This window comes from Larimichthys crocea, chromosome III, assembly GCF_000972845.2.
Source record: "Larimichthys crocea isolate SSNF chromosome III, L_crocea_2.0, whole genome shotgun sequence".
Lineage (NCBI taxonomy): Eukaryota > Metazoa > Chordata > Actinopteri > Sciaenidae > Larimichthys > Larimichthys crocea.
Genome location: NC_040013.1, coordinates 4727706 through 4747567, shown reverse-complemented (window position 1 = coordinate 4747567; position 19862 = coordinate 4727706). Strand labels below are relative to the sequence as shown.

The following is a 19862-nucleotide window of genomic DNA, read 5'->3' as shown; positions in this document are numbered from 1 at the left end:
TTTACTATTAATTCTATTTTTATTTATTCTCTTTTATTGGTTATTTTAAGTTTTAATTTTCATAAATAATGGATTTTTTTATATACCGTACTTCAGTGTCTCTCATGTTGTCATCATTTATTAATTCTCCATCACTGAAATGTTATAATTGTACTTATTAATTGCCTTACAGTCTGTGAACGTACATTTTAAACAATACAGACAAATCAAAAATAAGAATTTGTATGTATTTTTAAATCCATCTAATTCTTAACTCATTCTTAATTCAGTGTTTTAAATCATTACTAACATATTTTTTGCTACAACATTTGTGTAATAGGATCAAAATAATATAATTATTATATTTCTAAATGATCTGTCTGGGGCTTTATGCATGTCAATCAATCAGTCGAGGTTTTATTTTGATGTTGTGACCGGAAATATGAGTATAATGTGTGCAGCTTGACGCGTGGCCACATCTTCATGGATCTGCTGCTGAGGGAGAAACTTTGGAGCCCAATTTAAGGAGACATTGGAGGCCTGCGTTAGGTAAGCTGCGTCTGCTCTTTCTTTCTTTCTTTCTTTCTTTCTTTCTTTCTTTCTTTCTTTCTTTCTTTCTTTCTCTCTCTCTTGTTTGATTTTCCTTCAGCGTGTTTGAACTCGATTACAGAAACACTAACTAAACTCGGAAGGATTAGATTCCGATCTATAAAGTCAAAAGTTTGGCTGCAGCGCGCTCAGTTTCCAGGCTGCCGAGCTGAGGATCTGTTGTAGTCTGTGGAGCTCTGTGAGGATGAATCAACCTGCTATAAAAAATAAAATAAAATAAAAAAAACTCTTATGAAGTCTCCAAGAGTTCAGTTTAAACTTTAAATGAGATGCAGACCCCCCAGAGCGACTCACTTATTAATTAAAATCATATTTAATAAGCTGATTTTAACAATAACACCTCCTGCATTGTGTCTTTATTCATCTCAACTTTAACTATATTGACCTCATGGTGTGTTTCCTCTGCTCCACAGTTTTATAGGTGTTGTTTTTTTGCACATTCTTTAAAGGGTCTGGGTTCCACTTCTGTGGCTGTCAACCAAAGCACAGTGCTGTGGTATTTTGTCCCTCATCCAAGCTGGGGATAATTATGGCTGGAGAGTGTTTTTAGCCCTGAACTGTGCTGCAAGTTTTCTGACATTCCTTCGCCCCCAAAGTCTCACTCTGTCCTCATCCATGCCCTCATCCTGTGTCTTGTTTTTGTGTGTGTTGTAACTTTCTGTTACCTGAATGTCTAGATAGATCGGGCCACGCAGCATGTTTGAAGTTGTCCACAGGGCCAGATGCCAAAAAAGCTCTCTGGCATCCCTCTCCCTGAAGTGTTTGACAGCTCCAGTGTACAACATGGCAGCTGAGGTTTGGTGGCTTCCCCCGGCTGGCTGGATAAAAATACTCACTGATTTGAACTTGACCTGTGAGGTGCCATGCCAGGGAATCTAAACGTGGAAGTTCACCCTTTGCATAATGACATTTGAACCCGGTGCTGCTTGGTTACGTGAAACCAAAAGGCTAGATGGAAGAAGAAAAAAAAAAAGCACAAATGTTGCATTGTCTGAGAGAGTCCTCGGTGGTTCCAAGTGAATTTGAGACCACAGGGAGACTCGAGGCCGTCTTGAGGAGAGTCAAGGTGCTTTCTATGTGCAGGGTGCGTGGTCTTTATTCCTCACCTACTTCCCCTTCAACAAACTTTTGTGTCTCCGAGTGTGTGTTTGTGTTCTTCACGCTTCATTTGGGAATCACAGCCGGAAATCAACCGCGTGTTTCGTTCTTTCTCTTTTTGCTCCCCAACCACCGGCCGTCCCCTCCTCCTCGCCCCGGCTCAGCCTCACATGTCTCCCCCCCTCCTTCCCTTGTAACTCACTCGTCATCACCCCTCATTCGGACCATTCATTCATTCTCTGGGCACATGGAAAGTGTGCAGAGTTCATTTGCTGCTGCTGCTGCTTCTGGTGGTGGTGGTGGTGGTGTGGGTACAAAATCCTGTCGCCTCTCTCTCTCTCTCATAAACCCCCCCTCCCTCCTCATGTCACCTCCTGTAGTTTTCTGGGTCAGGGAAGCATTTCCCAGCATTGCTCTCATCCTCACAGGAGCTCTGTAGGCTACTGTAGAGAGCCTCTTATCACTCTTCATGTTATTCAGGGACTTATGCAGAAACTTTTGCTTTGAGGGAGGAATATTACTTAACTCTGGCTCTGGTAGTAGACCAAAAGCATGTTTTAAGTTTAATGCAGTGGTGTTCAAACTGCACAGAGCCGCTGTAGGGAGGGCATGAATGAGAGTAAGCTGAATTATTTATGTAGGGATGGGAAATGGTACGGTTTTATTGATGCCAAGGCTATTATCAGTCCAATTAAATCATTTTTTGGGGGGGGAACAAAAGTAAACCTGCACAGCGTCGACATTTTACTGTCTCTGAGTGTGAAGTGTAGAAACAGAGCAGCAAAAAAAGGCATGCGTGTGATTATAACGTTGGATATTTACCGTCTGTAATAATCATGTTGCTCGCTCACTCGTGCGTGGAGTATCAGACACACGGCGTTCCTGGAATTAAAGCGCATGTTGTGTATATCAGACACACGGCGTTCCTGGAATTAAAGCGCATGTTGTGTAAACAGATGTTTTAGGATATTACAACTGTTGTCGTCTTTCTTCGTGAAATGAGTCACACTTTGGACGGTTGCAACAGTTCCAATAGTTTCCTCAGGAGTTCGATGCCACTTGTTTTTACAATGTGCAAATGTCAGAAAAACATGCTGGCACTGATTTTAAAAAGGACAGATAAACTCGGTGGCAGATGGATCAGACAATTCATTTCACTCAAACTCAACATGTTATACTTTTTTTATTAGTTGCTTCCTCTATCTTTGTAAATGTTTGATTAAAAAATTGTGGGTTGTGAACTTATTTCGGCTTCTGAAGGGAAAAAAAAGGTTTAATCTAACAGAGAAATGACTGGAAACAACTCTGTTACTGGAAGAAGGACGTTAAGGTCAGACTTGTTTGTGATTAAAACAAGACACTGTCTGGATACGTTGCGGTGACTGACTCTTCACGCTCTCGGGCTTATCCGAAGAGTCTGTAAAATAATTTACAACTTGATTAGAGTCTGGCTTCTAGCTGTGTGTCTTCTTTCTTCCTGAACTGGCTCCTTTTTTAAATTTTTTAAATTGGTTTAAACAAGTAGGCTTTACCTGACTACGCTCAAGGTGTTTCCAGGACACATTCCTCACATTCTACTTCATACTTTACCAAAAGCTGATCAAATTTGTATTAATTAAAGGTCCAGTGTGTCAAATTGTTATATATTTATTACCTTAGTACATGCATTCATATCTACAGATGCAGCAGGTGAAACGAGAGGGTTGAAATTCACAACTACACTCCAAGAACCTTTAACATAAACCCTGGAAACATTTCTCCCTGCAGCTGCAGCTCTCAGAATCCACATTTCAGTCTTGATCCGATCGCGTATTTGAAGTCTTTTTTACATTTAGAAGTTTTAAAAAGAAATTGGAAACACTTACGGTCTAATCTTTCCAATTTTACACACGTCTAATTCTGTTTTTATCAGAGCCTCGTTGCATTTTGACTCATCCGAAAAGTATTCGACAGTTTGATTAATTAGGGTTGTACTCAGCTTTTTAATTGTATCGCAGATGTTTTCCAAAAACCTGTTCTTGGTTTCAGCTGTTGCTCTCTTGTTTTTGTCACACAGTATACTGTAGCTCTGAATATCCTCTGAGCTCTCGGGCTCTGTCTCTACTTGTCAGCTGGAGTAAATGAGTGCAGACATGCAGGCCGCCTCGGGATATATGTTACATGCCTGCCTGTCTCCCTGTGAACTTGGGAGCCTGCTGCTGTTTTATGACATTTTGTCTGTCGGTTTATTTCCATTTTTACGTAACCGCGTTCGCTTGCTCCAATCATCATTTACCACAGACATACTTTTAATACGCTGTTTGTGTTCAACTGTTTCTTCACGTGATGTCATGCGTAAACCGCCAAAACGTTCAGGTTTTTCTCCGCCCCCCCTGTGGGGACTGGCACTGACTGTGAAGGTGCATTTGTTTTCCTTGGTTATATATTTTCACATGTGTGTGCCATTCCTTTTGTCTCATGTCTTCCAGGGAGTAAAAGCTGGGAGCACAATGGTCCCTGTCTGGGTCTTGACAATAGCCATTATGAATGGGAGTGAGCGGGGAGGGGAGTGAGTGAGTGAGTGAGGGAGGATGGGGAGAGACAGAAAGGGGGCCTACAGGAAGCTGTCTTCGCAACAGACTGTCATTTTTTTTGCTGTCACATTTCATAAAGCCTTTTTTGTTCTCCATTTATTCACCTATTGAAAGGACTCAAGGGGCTCACCAGCTGCTTTGTTGCCCCAGCAGGTGTAAAGTGGCAACTAACTTTAATCCAGATAAATTGATGCTTAAAGTAGATTATAAATATATACATATATATATCCTCTGAGGACATGTGCGGTAAGGGAAGCAGTGCAGGAGCGGCCTGGTTAAAGAGGAGGGAGGGGTATGATATCACTCTTTATCCCCTTTCCTATTGGGTACTGGGGGAGAAAGTGGGTGAGAGGTTGAGGGTTGTTCGGGAAAGGGAGGGGGGGTTGGATGTGGGAAAGCAGAGATTTATTCAATGAGGTGAATTCCTTGGATGAAGTGGTTTCTTAGACGGGGGTGAGCGAACAGTTTTAGGGGAGACGTGTGGTTTGGAGGATGTAGATGAACCGTAAAGTCCTGGCAGAGAATCATAGGGGTGGATCTATCTGATGCTCCGTCTCACCACCAGCCCCCTCACTATACTGTACGCACCCCGAGTCTCTCTCTCTCTCCCTGTTTGAATGAAAGGGTGGCACAACATGACTGAGAGTAACCCCGCTGCCTGTTTCTGTCGAGCCAATCATTATTACTTCCTGGTGTCTCTCCACTGCCCCCATCCAACCCCTTCACCCCCTCTGTGCACAGCTCAGGCCTTTTCTTCTTCTTCTTCTTCTTCTTCCTCTTCTCTCTGAGCGATGCCAAAGCCTGTGGCCCAGTGTGGTTCAGCCTTTTAACCAGACCCCTCAGGCCCGGTGTTTAACAGTCTCACAAGTGGAACCATGTTTTTAATTACATCTTCTGTTCGGGTTTCTTTGTGTTTTAAGCTGGATTGTAGCGTATGAACGGAGTTTAATGTGGTGGATGTTTTTAAAGGTAAACTCGGCTGATTTAACACGTGAAATCTGTCACGTGCGTGTGAGGAAACAAGTTGTATAAAAGCTTTTGTGGAGCTCAAGTGATGTCACTCCCTGCTACAAAAAAAAAAACTGCAAAAACTGGGGGTGAAGTGGAAAAAGTGACGGTTGTGTTGCATCGTGGGTAATGTAGGCGGCAGATTTTGACAGTGACGAATGTGGTATGAAAACGACGACCCCCCCCCTCCCTCTCCCTCCTGTGAGTCTAACCATGTTATAGGAGCGCGCTGCTAAATCATATAAGTCTTGTTTACGTTCCAGTTCTGATCCAGTGGGAATGTGATCGATTAGTTTCTCTACAGTTGTAGCTCGAAGTCATTTGAATGTTTAATAATTTATGATAAATATCAGTTGAATAGCTCGGGGTTAGGTGGTTTGTTTATTGCATTGCTGCTGTTTAAAATGCATTAAACTGCTGCTTCTCGGTAGAAGAGAAATCTACTAGGTAAATATATATTTTTACTCATAAAAGGAGTCTGATTAGTCCATTAAATTATTTGTTTATTGAAAAAACATTTAAACATTTTCAGGCTCCAGTTTCTAAAACATGAGGATTTGCTGCTTTTCTCTGATTTGAATTTGAAATCTTGGTGGAGAAAGCAAGAAAATTGAAGATTAATTAATTTGTATTGTTCATTTATATACTATTGTTGGACATTTGACATCCTAAACAATTAATCAATTAATTGAAAATCAGTTGTAGTGACAGATACAAGAATATTGAAGCTGATACTTTAATAAATTTAATAGTGATATATTGGATGATAGTACTAAAGCCGATCATAACTTGTTGACATTTCTCTACTGCAATTTAGTCACTTATTGGTCAACATATAAACTGATGATCACATAAGTTCAGTAATATTTTTAGAAAGTGATTTATTGGTCTTGCTCTAATCAGTAGATTAATCGTGAATGAATATAGTTATTAGCTCCGTGATATCTACAACTATCAATACTGCTTCATCACAGCAGAAAAGAAAAAGGCTGACAGCATGTTCTTATCTTTTTTTTACCCAAGACAACCTTGTATAATTATTTATTATTCTCTATTTCATTTTTCTCTCAAGGACGTGCACGAGGCCGGGCTAAAGTTGCCTGAGCAGCCTGAACAGTGCACTTGCCACAGGTGTAAATATAGACGGTGCAGGCAGTGTGGGCCCGTAGAGAGAACAGGCCCTCCAACGATCTGAAATCCACATGTATTCAATTCAACTCATAGACTTCTACATAAATATAAAAAACTATTCAATTAAATGAATCATTTCTTAATTTCTTTGGTATTTTTGTCGTAGGTAGATATGCAATGATAATTACTGGATAATATGCAGGTTGATGTCTCTGTGATTATGTATATGATGTACGGTTAGGGCTCATCATGTTTACACCCACTGCCGTTTGCTGTCTTTGGCTCTGGAAAAACAAAACGTAACTTCTGCTGCACATAAATGCTAAAGTCAGACCAGCACCAACACCTTATCATCCAAACAGACACTTTTTGATCGGCATGTCTCCGCAAAACAAACAAAATGAAACTAAGCGATGCCCTATGATGAGCACCACATCCCTCTGTCATGTGACTCTGTAGCATCCAAACTTGCCATGTGTGAGAGCTTTGTAACCGATTAACAATAAACGTTATAACCAATGGGACGCTCTATGAATCAAAATATCCACATATGCTTCAGAGCGATGTGCAGTTTGTCACGTTTCCATCGCGTTGCTCAACATTTATATTCTGCCCTTGCGTGAACAGTCAGTGTGACGGTTATTTATTTATTTATTTATTTTCAGGTTAGAGCAGCTTGTCAAAATGTCTGTGCACGTCCGAGCTCAGCACTGAAAATCACACCTCACTGTATGATTTGTTGCTCATGTTCACTCTGTTTTATATATTTTGTACTATTTGCTATAATCTTTTATATTTTACTGTTTTGAAGTAGCTTTCGCCAGATTCAGCAGATAAAATAAGCACAGTAAACATCATAATACACGCCTCTGCAGGACAATTGCTTGTTTCAAAGTGACTGAACTCAATCTGTCAGCCTCATTCAATCTGCCTCATGTTTACTGTGTGGCGCCCTCTGCAGGAGATGCTGCATTTCTTTCTAAATTGCAGCACAATGAAGCTTTTGTGGTGTAAACACACCATATAACTTCCTTCTGTTTCACTGGCTGTTTCTTTTTTTTTTTGTTTTGTTTCTGTCCTCTGTCTCTCAGCGATGCTTTTCCAGGAGTGGTTAGAGACACTTCGTTCCAGCGCTGGACTCAAAGGATCAGGATCAGAATCAGAGGACTTGTGGAGTCTTCTGCCATCCCTGCCTCTGTCCTCCTTCTCCCTGTCCTCCCTGTCTCTGTCACGCTCCTCTCTGCTCGGTTTAGGAGCCTTGGCCTCCATCACTGCGTACTGGCTGGTGACCCGTCCTCGACCCATGCGACCTCCGTGTGATCTACAAGCCCAGTCTGTGGCTGTGAATGTGAGTGTGTACCTGGTTGCATTTGGCATCAGTGTTTTTAAGACTTGTGTAAATGTCATTGTCATGAGGAGTGTTTTGTTGTAGGGAGATCCCAGCTGCAGGCGGTCGGCTCTCCTTAAAGATGACTCACTGCTGGAGTTTTACTACGATGACACCAGGACGGCCTACGACATGTTCCAGAGAGGCGTGAGAATCGCAGGTGAACTTTACCCTGAATTTTATTGTGCAGTCGTATCAAAGTCGAGCATGTTGTTGTTGAGTCCACTCATAGTGGCTGTCGTCCTTCAGCTTAAAGATTAGTAGGTAGAGACAAACATTAGTCTTATGAGAGACTCCCTTTTGTTTGATTTCAATCAGCAGCAGATTAGAATTAGTTACCATAATTAATTGACATTAGGGTTTAATCATAAATTTAGTCATCTGTGGTGTAATAGCTACAATTATTCATCAGAATTCAATTCGGCTGGAACATGATAAATGATTTTATTCATTTATTAGTCCATGGTTGTTTATAGCAGTCATTTGGAATAATAGAAAATAGAAAGTCATTTTAAATCAACACAACTTTTTACTTGTTTTGGGTCATAGCAGAACTTTGATATTTGAGATATTAAAAGTCCAAGGTGTCAGATTTAGAGGTCTCTGTATGCAAAATATGGCAGAAATTGAATATATTTATAACTCTGATTTCATTAAAGTATCATCACCAGAAAATAAATAGGAGTTTCTATGTCTGTAACCCCTGGTACCTTTTAGCTTTTTGTCTTTTTTAATAATAATAATACATTTTATTTAAAAGCACTTTTCAAGGTACTCAAAGACACTTTACATAAGAAGAACATCAAATCATCAAAACAATATAAGATAGTACACTAAAAACACATCCGGCGGAGCTAAACATTAAAAGCAATTTTAAAAAGGTGTGTTTTTGTCAGAGATTTTAAGGTGGGCAGGTCAGTACAGTCACAGATGTGTTTGGGGAGAGAGTTCCAGAGGGAGGTACAGAGAAGGCTCTGTCGCCCCAGGTTCGGTGCTTGGTCCTGGGTGGAGGAGTCAGGATGGTTAGGGTCTGGTTATGGAGGGCTTTGTGTGTGAAGAGGAGGATTTTCAAATGAATACGCTGTGGAACTGGGAGCCAGTGGAGTTTCCGGAGGACTGGAGTGATGTGATCACGGGTGTGTGTGTGGGTGAGCAGACGAGCAGCAGAGTTTTTGCAAGGCCACCGTAGTTTCTCCTCCATGCTTAAACCTGGAGGGTCAAGCGAAGTGGTTGCAATCCACGACTTCATCGCTAGATGCCACTAAATCCTTCAAACTGACCCTTTAAGTCCCTGCAAGAAATGACATATTTTCTTTTATATATATAGTTTAGTATCTGTCTTGATTTGTTTATTTGAGCGTCCTGGATGACGAATCATAACACAGTACAGTTCCACAGATTTCAAAATATACAATTTCAATGAGAGAAACGTCTTATTATAAGGACAGCAGTGTTCTCAGTGTTTCACTGTTTATAGATCTGGCTTTGTGACCTAAAAACCGTCTCGTGTCTTTCAGGAAATGGCCCGTGTCTTGGCTTCAGGAAACCGGGGCAGCCCTACGAGTGGATCTCCTACGCCGAGGTCTGACATTCTTTTTTTAAGTAGTTCATCCTGCTCCTCCTTCGTCAGCACTTCTGTGTCATCTGTTCCTCTTTGCTGTTTGTTGACCGAGCGTCTCCAACTGTTCAGGTGGCGGAGCGGGCTCAGTTGCTGGGCTCTGGGCTGCTGGCTAAAGGCTGCCAGCCGAACCCGAATCAGTTTGTCGGGATATTTGCACAAAACAGACCAGAGGTATGAACTCATCACTGCTTTGTAGTGTTGATGTTTGTGTCCCGCACTGTTTAGTTGAACTTATTTTCACCTGGACTTCTCGTACACACATCACCACAGAGGTTTGTGAATGATCACCCCACACTCCAGGAGTCCAGGAGATCATATTATTTCTGTCTTTATTATTTTTAAGTGAAAGATAATTTTCTCCGCTCTTAACCTCTCATCAGATCAACTTTCACACTGTTTTATTTTGAAAGCAGTACTAGTACTACGTGAAGTACTAGTTGTGGGTTTAAACTGGACCCGTGTCTAACTGTGCTGCTTTGTCTCCCTCTGCTGGTGGCAGTGGATCATCTCAGAGCTGGGCTGCTACACTTACTCCATGGCGGTGGTTCCTCTGTACGACACACTGGGGGCGGAGGCGATGGTCCACATACTGAACCTGGGTGAGAAAACCTGCATGTAGAAGTAACAAAAAAAACACATTTTATATGAAATTTCATTAGGAATTAGGAATAGTTCACCACAAAATATATTATTTTGTGAGTAATACTTTGTTTTGGAGACTGGGAGTTGTGTGTGTGCTTATTAAGAGAATATAGGACATTTTTAGATATACATTTTGTTGAAACAAGTACTCAGAATTTTTATTTAAAGGTCCAACATGTCAGATTTAGGGGCCAGACATGAAATATTATATTCATTACTATGATTTAATTTGTGTATAATTATATAAATTATGTTTTTGCTGTCTTAGAATGAGCTTTTTATACATACAGATGCCATGGGGTCTTCATTTAGAGTCCGCCATGTTAACTTGCTATGTTCCTACATACACAACGGACAAACTAACCACCGGCTCCGGACAGGATCCTTCGTGTTTCTCCTTCAAACTAGGAAGGAGATGGAGAATCGAGGGGGTTGCAATCCAAAGCTTTGCCACTAGATGGCACTAGATCCCACACACTGGACCTTTTTTAAGTAAAAGTATTTGTGAAAACACCTGATTACAAGTAAAAGTACTACTTTTAAAATCAGTTAGTTTGGAAGAAGAAGAAACAAATTCACATATGCTATATTTTGTTCCTCCTGGATAACTCCACCTCCTTTGGTCTCACAGTCTTGAGGTGAAATCAGGGGTGTAGTTGTAAATACAGACGTGGGTAAACTGCAGTTTCCCACTCAGATGACAGTTGATCTGAAAATAGGTGAGTAAACTCTCAGGCTCATTTCAAAGGCGATGCATAAACTGAGTTTACTTCGGTTTTACCCCCCACTACGTCCCTGGAAGTCGCTCTGCTAACACAGACGGTGCTTTCGAAGTCAGAAGAGCTGTGAACTGCTGGTTTAATCTTTGTTAATGTGCTGTGTGTTTCATAAGCTTATCACATGTTTTTAATGAATATTCAGGAGTAGGTCTAGCTGTCAGATCACTATAGTGGAGTATAATATAAAAAGTATAAGACTTGAGTTAGTGTACTTACCACCGGTTAGATGTTATGTAAGTTCAAAACAGCTTTGGAAATGTTTGATTTTAATTATATTATACTATGATGAAGTTATAACCATAAAACTGCTGATTTCTCACTTTGTGCTGAACTATTCCTTCATAATTTCATACCTAAAGTTTATTTCTGCATCAGTTTTCCTGCATGGGATCAATAAAGTTGATCTCCTTCTGGTGGTTTCTTAGCTGAGATCTCTCTGGTGATCTGTGACCGGGAGGAGAAGGCAGCCACTTTATTGGAGAACAAGGAGAAAGGCGCGACTCCGAAGCTCTCCTGCCTGGTTCTCTTTAACGACTTCAGCGACGCGTTCGTGGAGAGGGCGAAAAACTGCGAGGTGGAGGTTTTGAAACTGGATCAGCTCATGGTGAGCAGGGTGGAAGTACCAAATCCCTGTAATGCAGGCTCATTTAAGATCATCCTCTTTAATTAAGTCATCGATTGTGATATGTATAATTGATGTGCACAACTCCTCTTTGTCCACATCTCAGGAGCTGGGAAGGCAGAACCTCAAAGATCCTGTGGTGAGTTTATCGTTTCTCAGCTGCTACATCACCGCATCAAACTGGTACCAGTAAATAGTTAATCCCCCTCTAAATGCTGGGATGACAGTTTTATAGTTGCTCCTGTCCCATACGATATCATTAACACTCACTTGTAAACATGGCTTAGATTAAGAGTGGAGGAAGCCTGTTGTCTTATTCTCCTGTTTTATTGCTGCCTGCTGTAGCCGCCCCAGCCTCAGGATCTGGCCGTGGTTTGCTTCACCAGTGGAACCACAGGTACCGTCTGATTTCATTCGACTCTGCGTAATTATCCTTCACTCACATCATTAGAGAAGTGTCCTTCAGTGCCCACTAACAACCTCTCTTTATGGCACCGCTGTAGTTTCCTTTGCTGCGCAGGGCACTGCAATAATGTCTTGTTTATTTATCCAGGGAAGCCCAAGGGAGCCATGATCACCCACGGCAACATCGCCTCCAACACTTCCTCTGTCATTAAGATCCTGGAGGTCTGTCTACACTTCCACCTCCTTGTCTAATTGAGAACAGCCTCACAGCTAGCATCACTTCCCATCTGCTTGTGTCTCTGTATCTCAAAACTGTCCCTCTCCCTGCTGTGTCTAATGGTATGATTAATTGGCTGTTTGATTGCCCCTGTCGCTGCGAGGTACTTTAACTAATTGCCCCCCGTATAAAGATTGTGCTATCTAACTGCTGTTGAAAAAGCCATACAGCGTGTTTGATTGCCTGCGAGGCTTCACCGTATGCCGCCGCCTGAACTTTATCTCTCCCCTGTGCTTTGCTCATTTCATTTCTCGCTTTCTCTCAGGGTTCGTTTGTGTTCCAACAAGACGACGTGTCGATCTCGTACCTGCCGCTTGCCCACATGTTTGAGAGGATGATTCAGGTAGTCGATCCTCTTCTCAGACTGTTTTTTTCTTTCACAGTGTGTTTGTGTGTAAACCCTAAATTAAAGTCCATTTCTGGTCACAGGTCTCGATGTTCTGCGCCGGGGCCAGAGTTGGCTTCTACCAAGGCGACATCTCTCTCCTTATGGACGACATTAAAACTCTCAAACCTACCTTCTTTCCTGTTGTGCCTCGTTTACTCAATCGCATTTATGACAAGGTCGGTAAATAGCGTCCGATCTTTTGCTACCGTGATTCCTACGGTTGATTATGATTTAAACTTTTTGTTTCTGCACGCCGTAGATCCTGGGTTCTGTGAACTCTCCGTTGCGACGGGCTTTGCTTCACTACGCCGTGAAAAGAAAGCAGGCAGAGCTCAGCAGCGGAGTTGTACGTAACAACAGTCTGTGGGACAAACTGGTGTTCAACAGGATTCAGGTCAGTTGCTGAAACCTGAATTGTATTTACAACATCGTTGCTGTAGGTTTCCATTTAAGACCAGTGATTCTGACATCAACCCCTAAACAAATGACATATTTTCTGTTAATCCAGGACTCTACAGTTGTCACTATTTATATATATATTTTTTTGCAGCACTTAATACAGTCGTACATGCAGACCAGCAGCTCAGCAAATAGTCAATAAAATTGTATCCAAACTTTACAAGAGAAGCACTGTTCCAGCAATCAATGCCAAAATCACCCAGAGCATATTGGTCCTGTGGGAGTGTATTGGAGAAGCAGGCACACAGACGAGCAAGAACTGAGAGATTTTGGCTCAGTACGGTCAATGCAGATGGGAAAATATGGTCTAGGGTTGAAAAATGCTGTTTCAAAATGTAATTTTTTATTTTAAAAAAATGTTATTGTATTCAAACTATTTTTTTGTATAAAATGCTGCATGCATGGCTCGCTTGTGTTTCAGGCCAGTTTAGGAGGTAACCTGCGGTTCGCCCTGACCGCTTCAGCACCCATCTCCCCCACTGTGCTGTCCTTCCTCAGAGCCACCATGGGCTGTCTGATCTTTGAGGGTTACGGACAGACGGAGTGCACCGCAGGCTGCACTTTCTCTATGCCGGGCGACTGGACTGCAGGTAAGACATCAACATTACTTACTTGCTTGCTTGCTTTTGTGCTGGTTAATACTGTTGTGGACGTGCTTTTGTCAGGTCACGTCGGTGCTCCCTTGCCCTGTGCCATGGTGAAGCTGGTGGACATCCCCGACATGAACTACTATGCTAAGAACGGAGATGGAGAGGTGAGTTTCAATATGATCTCATACTTTACGTATTACCTGTGCCTGTTCTCACTCAGGTCTTTGTCCTGTTAGATCTGTATTCGTGGCCCCAGTGTGTTCAGAGGTTACTTGAAGGATCCAGAAAGGACATCTGAAGCCTTGGACAGCGACGGCTGGCTGCACAGTGGAGACGTGGGCCAGTGGCTTCCAGTAAGATTAGACACAATAACCAGCCTAAGGGGGGCGACATATATCATCTTCTAGTCCTCCTGTATGTGAGTAAATGTGTGTTTGCCTCTGCCAGAACGGGACACTACGCATCATTGACAGGAAGAAGCACATCTTCAAGTTGTCCCAGGGAGAGTACATCGCTCCGGAGAAGATAGAAAACGTCTACATGCGTTGTGTTCCTGTGCTGCAGGTGTTCGTGCACGGAGATAGTTTACAGGTACAAAGCTTTATATGATCCATGTTCTGTTAGATTCCAAACATTTGCCGTGTTTATGAGCTCTTTTTTTCTGATCTTCTCTTGTATTTACAGTCTCATCTAATAGGCATAGTTGTGCCTGACCCTGAGGTGTTTGTTGACTGGGCTAAGGAGCGAGGGATTGTGGGATCCTACGAAGAGCTGTGCCAGAATCCCGTATGTCATATAAACCCCAGTTTCATCACTTCACATGACTGCATGCTTTCTAAAAACACTCACTGAGTTAGCGATCTTCCAACAGGATGTAAAGAAGGCGGTATTAGAGGACATGAACGCCGAGGGGAAGCGAGCAGGGCTGAAGTCCTTTGAACAAGTGAGGAGTGTTTTGGTTTGCGAGTTACAAACATCCTCTCATGGACTTTTGCCGTGACTTAGTTTCTTTCTTTTTCTTCGTTCAGGTGAAGGACCTTTACCTGCATCCAGAGACGTTCAGTGTCGCCAACGGCCTCCTCACCCCCACGCTGAAAAGTAGACGCGTCGACATCCGCAGGGTCTTTCAGGAACAGATAGCAAACATGTACAGCAAGACGGCCATTTAAAGGACTCCTCTGACGGTTTCTGGTGTCCAATAAGGGGGGAAAAAATTTAAATTTGAAATTTGCATACGCCCAGCAGTGCCTTATCTAAAATAGATATATTTTGGAATATTGGTATTTTGCTTCAAAGAACTTTTTAAGTCACGTCCACTCTTCACATAAAACACACAAAGACCAAATGGGACCAAGCGATTATTTTCCTCCTCCCCTCCGATGTCACTGTTTCACTTTCACTAATTCAAAAGTTGTGATTCACTGGGAGATTTTACTGTTAAATAAATTATTGTGTAGCTGTAGCGATAAAGAAGAATCACAGGATTTAATTCGCAGAGATGTAAAGTTCTAGACGTTTAATTCACATGCACAGATTTTTTTTTAAAAAAGGGACACTGCTGTTTAACTGTAGGTTTGTATTGTGCGGTTGTTGGGATGCTTGTGTCGCCGTCACATAAGCTTTTTCCATCCTTGATCTTAGCTGCTCGATGACGACGATGCATTTTTTTTTTCCTGTAATCTTTCACCTGAAGTTAAACCAGTAAAACTAACGAGGGTTTCAACCAGCAACGATTTGTAAAGAATAAAAACGGCTGGACTGTAAATAATGATTATTTTGAGATTTGTTGACAAGACACTACTGACTAATTCCAGTAAAGTAAAAATGAACAGAAATAAAAGGTTAGCGACTGATGACTCTTTGGTGTGACTCTACTTTTACTACTGAGCAACAACAACAACGCAGTTTGTAGACATCACAATTAATTTATTACAGGATTGATTAGAAACTGAGATGACGCAGTTAAAAACCTAAATAAAAGTTAAAATATTTCCACAACTTAACCCTTCATTAATGATTTAGAACGACGCCTTCAATATAACAACAATGATTAAGCAAAAAAAATCACAATGTTTGTAAAAGAATAAATAATGAACTTCCTAAGATTTAAAAAAAAATTAACATGGTATGGGAGCAATCGGAGCCAGAGTGTGTTCTTCATACTGAGGCAGTTACTGATAAAAGGTGGAAACGAAGGAGTGCAACGACAGTACGAGTTGGTCCAAAATTTAGGGAAGCCAAACTTAAACGAGATGGCGTTCCGACCACGAAGAACTTCAGAGTGCCGATAACGTGAGAGCTTCTTTGCTAAACGGACAAACCACAACAATAGAACGAAATGCTGGATGGTGTAAATAAAATAAAAAAGGAAACAGTGTGTCATGATCAGTGAGTTCCACTAGAGGGGGCACCAGCCTTTGTTTTGGACAGCGATTCATCGAGGGACTCCTCTCTCTCTCCGCTGCAAAGGCACAGACTCACTTCAACACAAGTTTATAGTGTTACATCCACAGTCAGGGCGACGTAGGCACATTATGAACAGGTGATGTGACCTCAATTTAAAAAAAAAAAAGCCCTCACATGTAACATGGCACAGAGCTAAACTTAAAAGATAACCACCAAAGGCCAGAATCTAGAAATACATTGTCTTGCTGATGACCTGCGGTACATTAAATAACATTCAGTCCGTAGTGTTTGTAATTTCAAAGTCGGGTAATAAAAACAGTTTCACAGATTGTTGGAAACAAAGCAGATGTGACTAATAACAACATTTCCTTGCTCATTTTCCTACTTTAGAAACAAATGCTTATAGACGTTTCTGAAACCGTGAAGTGTAACCCTGTTAATTAGTTCTGACGAGAACGGTTTGATTCCTTTACTAAAAATTTTTTTAAAAAAACAACAGATTGGCTTATAATGTTTGCACTTGGCTGATGGCTTAGTTAATGTGGCATTTCAGCTGCTTGGAGTCTGAGGATGAAACATGGAAGTGTAGTGCAAGAGGAACGAGGAGAGGAGAGGGGTGGGTTGGTTGGTTGGTTGGTTGATGAGGCCGCAAGGAAACAAGCTGATAATCAGGTTAAGGCCTTTGCCGTCCGTTTGAACTGAGAGGCATGAAAAGGAGCCCTTCCCGGTTTCTTCGGCTCTCCTCCTTCAGTCATCTGCGACAATGGACAGAGCACGCAGCTCGCTGAGCTTGGCCTCGGTCTCCTTCTCCCTCTGCTCATCAGTCAACCCCGCCTGGTCGATCTGGTCTGTTAACTCGCTGAAGATGTTGTACATTTCGGTGAAATAGACCACCTGGGTGGGCGGGTGGGGGGAAAAAACAAGAAGACAAAAAGTCTTAAGAGTCTGTGATGGCAGAAAAAAAGATAGTCCTGTCTGCCTTCTGATAGAGACTGGACAGGATCAATCCACATACTTTCCTTAGATCCCTCTCTCAGGGAAAAAACTCCACATTCATATCCAAACTCTGCTCCGCTCACACAACCTGACCTTACTTTTACTTACACTAGTTGGAAGCTGCCGGTCTCATACCTCTTCAACCCTGCTAATGAGCAGTGAATCGAGAGGAGAAAAGGGGAGAGCCCACAGATATCAAACAGCTCCGACAAAGCCCCCCAAAAAACCCGGCACTTCAGTGGGTAGTGACCCTTTCTTTTCTCTCTCAAGCTGAACAAGAGATAGAGAGTGTTCACTGAAAGCTTTCTTGACACTTCCCACCCCTGCTTCTTCCCCTTAGTTCATGAGTCAGGCTCCCTAGAGAGTTGCTTTGATGATTAATAGACTTTAATCACATTACAAGACTCTAGAAGAGTAGGCAGAGAATGAAAGTACTGGGAAATACAACCCCTTGAAACCCACACACACACACACGCAATCGCAACATTTATGCACGCGGTGATGCATGCGATACCTTGCTCTTAAGGGGGAATCTTTGGCTTTTGTCACATTACACATGTCTCTCGTTGTAGGGCGAAAACAGCAAGACCGACCAAGGTACCAGTCAGAGGAACGCTTAGTGATTTCCCTAAAGGTCACGACATGAAGGTCAAGTTGGAGGTGAACTATGAATCGTGCATTTGTAATAAACAGATTTGACACTGTCACCCAACAGGGGAAAACAAACAAAAAAAAAGTCAAGTTTGTAAACCACATTGTACGAGCCCTTTTTAAGTGCTCAGTCTGACAGACCTTTGTATGTTTATACCAATATTTGCCACCTAAACCACATGAGTGGGCCATAAGTATCGGGTTTCTGCTGTTTGTGGGGGTAAAGCGGATATTTTTTTTTCCCAAAAGTGGCTTGTTGAAAGGGCCATCGGAAATGTCCATATGACCAGTGATGATAATGTACACCAGATCAGTGTCTGGGTGCCCCTCCGGAGCAAAGACACTCTACTATTACAATTAGTCGAGTCACCACGAGGAGTAAACGCAGCCTTACACAACTGTGACCACCTACGATACAAAAAAAAAAAAAAAAAAAAAGAAAAAAGGGGGAGCAGCTTTAATTTACATGACTTCTGTCTGGGCATTTTCACATACCATAGTCCCCAACTGCTTAATATTTATACCGAGAGGTTACACTCTGACCTCTTAGCCTACAAAAAATAATGAATAATTTAAGTTGCATCCTTAACAATGCTTGACCACTGTTTTAGGAAACAAAGAAAGTAATCTTCAGCATTTGTTTTTTGTTTTTTTTTCCACAACGAATTAAAAAAAAAAACCCGAAGAGAAAGAAAGCAAGACAATGTCTCGATTCATCAACATCTGTACAGGTGGACGGGTCAGGCCAAGTGTCCCACTGACAGTCGCTGGACAGGACTTTGTGGAAGTGAAGCTGGAGGCTTCGCAAAACAAAGGCAGCCTTTGTGCCTTTTTCCTGCTGCCGCTGGGAGCTGAGCAGCAACAGCGGCGGCTGGGAGAGAAGGGAGTGGAGGATGAAACCAAGCACATGCAGCATGGGCTGAGGGTCCACCGGTCCTCTGGCCACCCACGTGTGGCTGTGTGTGTGTGTGTGTAAACATGTGTAAATGCTCATTCATGTGCGTGAGCTACATGAAGATAATCCAGACAGAACGAAATGGCATCAGTGAGGCTGATAAAGAGTTCACGCAGGTAAAAAAAGGTAAAAATGAGCTGAGAGAAGCTCAGATATTTAACACTGGCTATTGCTGATTGCTCAGTTTGCTAATTTTAACTTCAAAGTACATCATAAAACTCCATAATTGTCATTAGGATAATCTAGTTAACTAATTAGGAGTGTGCCAGCGACCGTCCCAAAGAGGAAATGACATGGACCAGGCAGGTCTGTGGTGGGGGAGGGGGACACGGCGGCGCTAACTTGAGACGCCCAGCTGCTTTAAGAGCAGCTCCAGGTTTAAAAGGATGACTTGCACGGCTGTAGTGGAGCCAGACAGATGAGGCCTTCCTGGGCTAAACACAGTAGTGTGGGCCGTCACTGGGGGTTAATCACATTAGGACTGCGTGGAGGGAGACAGACTGCCAGGATTATACACTCCCTTCCATCAGACACTTTATCCACTGTTTAACCAACGCTCAGAGGGCGTAGCAGCACATTGTGGGGCGGGTGTGCGTGCGTGTGAGCGAGCGTGAGCGCCTCGCCGTGCTCGCATCTCCACGGAGGATCACTAACCTGCGCCCTGATGAGAGCCTCAAAGCTGGGCTGGAAGTAGTCGATGCGGCTCTGGTAGAACTTGGGCATCTCGTCCAGCAGCTGCTTGTTCTTGGCCTCGAAGTCTTCCCTGACCGGTCGGAGCTCCTCTCGAGCCTGGGGGGTGGGGTGTGTGGAGGGGGAGGGAGCAAACAAAAGAACGGGTCACCATCGGTCACTATCGGCTCTAACTTTACATAACATCCCCTTCATTTCCACCACTGGAGCTCGTGTTATAATTCAACAACATACTTCCACGAATATCTGCAAAGAGAGAAAACGTGTTAGACTGAAATACTTCAGCCATCTTTAGTGTTCTTTTTTTTTTCTTATTGTTCAGAAAGATATTTGCCTAATTCCCACGGAGAAGCAGTGCAAAAAAAAAAAAAAGGCTGTAATCACGACCACAGTGAGGAGGAGTGGGTAATGTGGGCAGACTTGGCTGTGAGTGGACTCCAGCACCACTGATCTGTGTGTGAATGTATTAGTGGGTAGTCTACTGTAGGCATGGAGTTATGGAATGCACAATGAATATGTGTGAGAGGGTGAGAATTTTTTATTAAGGGGAAGAGGGGAGCTGCTCTATTCAAACTACAACGTATTGTTTATCGGCT

At 42.5% G+C, this 19862-nt stretch overlaps 2 protein-coding genes across 2 annotated transcripts in view; one reads left to right on the top strand and one right to left on the bottom strand.

The window, feature by feature from the left end:
• The first annotated feature begins 396 nt into the window (after positions 1–396).
• Positions 397–16451, top strand: acsl2 (acyl-CoA synthetase long chain family member 2). The gene is made up of 20 exons (XM_019275971.2): positions 397–528; positions 7490–7746; positions 7831–7945; positions 9303–9367; positions 9476–9577; positions 9906–10005; positions 11253–11431; positions 11556–11588; positions 11795–11846; positions 12003–12076; positions 12397–12474; positions 12561–12695; positions 12779–12913; positions 13400–13568; positions 13644–13732; positions 13805–13921; positions 14016–14159; positions 14253–14354; positions 14440–14511; positions 14597–16451. The coding sequence occupies exons 2-20, from the start codon at positions 7492–7494 to the stop codon at positions 14735–14737; spliced, it is 2157 nt and encodes a 718-aa protein (XP_019131516.2). The 5' UTR covers positions 397–528; positions 7490–7491; the 3' UTR covers positions 14738–16451.
• Positions 16136–19862, bottom strand: part of bin3 (bridging integrator 3) — a 30212-nt gene continuing 26485 nt past the window's right edge. The window contains exons 8-9 of the mRNA XM_010746089.3: positions 19231–19365; positions 16136–16868 (exon numbers count right to left, since the gene is read on the bottom strand). Of these exons, the coding sequence (XP_010744391.1) occupies positions 16722–16868; positions 19231–19365 (282 nt within the window). The 3' untranslated portion in view covers positions 16136–16721. The remainder of the gene's footprint in view (positions 16869–19230; positions 19366–19862) is intronic.